Consider the following 645-nt stretch of genomic DNA (forward strand, 5'->3'; position numbering starts at 1 on the left):
CCTGCTGAAGGCTGGCAAGGTGTGCCCTGCTGGGGAGTCTCAGCTGGTCGCTTCAATGGTTCAGCTTTACAGCTCAGACACGGGTTCGGTCAGACGGACCGTCAGGCTGCGCTGGGGCGATGAGCAGTGACAAGGAACAAGCCCCTGTCTGTAATTCGGTTGCAGAGGGAGGGAGGACAGGGCCAGGCAGCTGGGAGGGACAGCCAGGGAGCAGTGCCGGGGGGAAGGTGACCCGTAATTAAGGCCAAATCACGGAACAGCCCGGCGCGCGACTTCCTTCGCGTGGGAACCTAATTTGTTATTGATTTGTTACGTTTTACGTACCAAATGGCAAGGCTTTCTGGTTGGACCCACCCAACCCGGGCAGAACGTTCTGCCACGGGAATGCGCCCATTAATTTAACGGGTAACATCTCATTGTGTTACCGAAGACACCTGCCGGTAAAGCGCACACATTAAAACATTCGGAACTGTTAGAAAACACAGCGATGGCCTGACGTGCCTGAGCTGGCAGGCGGGAGCACATAGTGCCGATGTGCTGCACCGCCCTGTGCCGCCCGGGGGGCTCGCTCACACACAGATGTTGCTGATCCGCGGGATCCCGCCCCGCGTCCTGCGGCGGGAAGGGCGGAGGGCGGCAAAACTG

At 59.2% G+C, this 645-nt stretch overlaps 1 protein-coding gene across 1 annotated transcript in view; it reads left to right on the forward strand.

Annotated features, from left to right (window-relative positions):
* Window positions 1-55: 55 nt before the first annotated feature.
* NUBP1 (nucleotide binding protein 1) overlaps window positions 56-645 on the forward strand; it is a 7052-nt gene continuing 6462 nt past the window's right edge. The window contains exon 1 of the mRNA XM_010003281.1: window positions 56-88. Within this exon, the coding sequence (XP_010001583.1) occupies window positions 56-88 (33 nt within the window). The remainder of the gene's footprint in view (window positions 89-645) is intronic.

The sequence above is a fragment of the Chaetura pelagica genome, unplaced genomic scaffold, assembly GCF_000747805.2.
Source record: "Chaetura pelagica isolate M959 unplaced genomic scaffold, ChaPel_1.0 scaffold138, whole genome shotgun sequence".
Classification (NCBI taxonomy): domain Eukaryota; kingdom Metazoa; phylum Chordata; class Aves; order Apodiformes; family Apodidae; genus Chaetura; species Chaetura pelagica.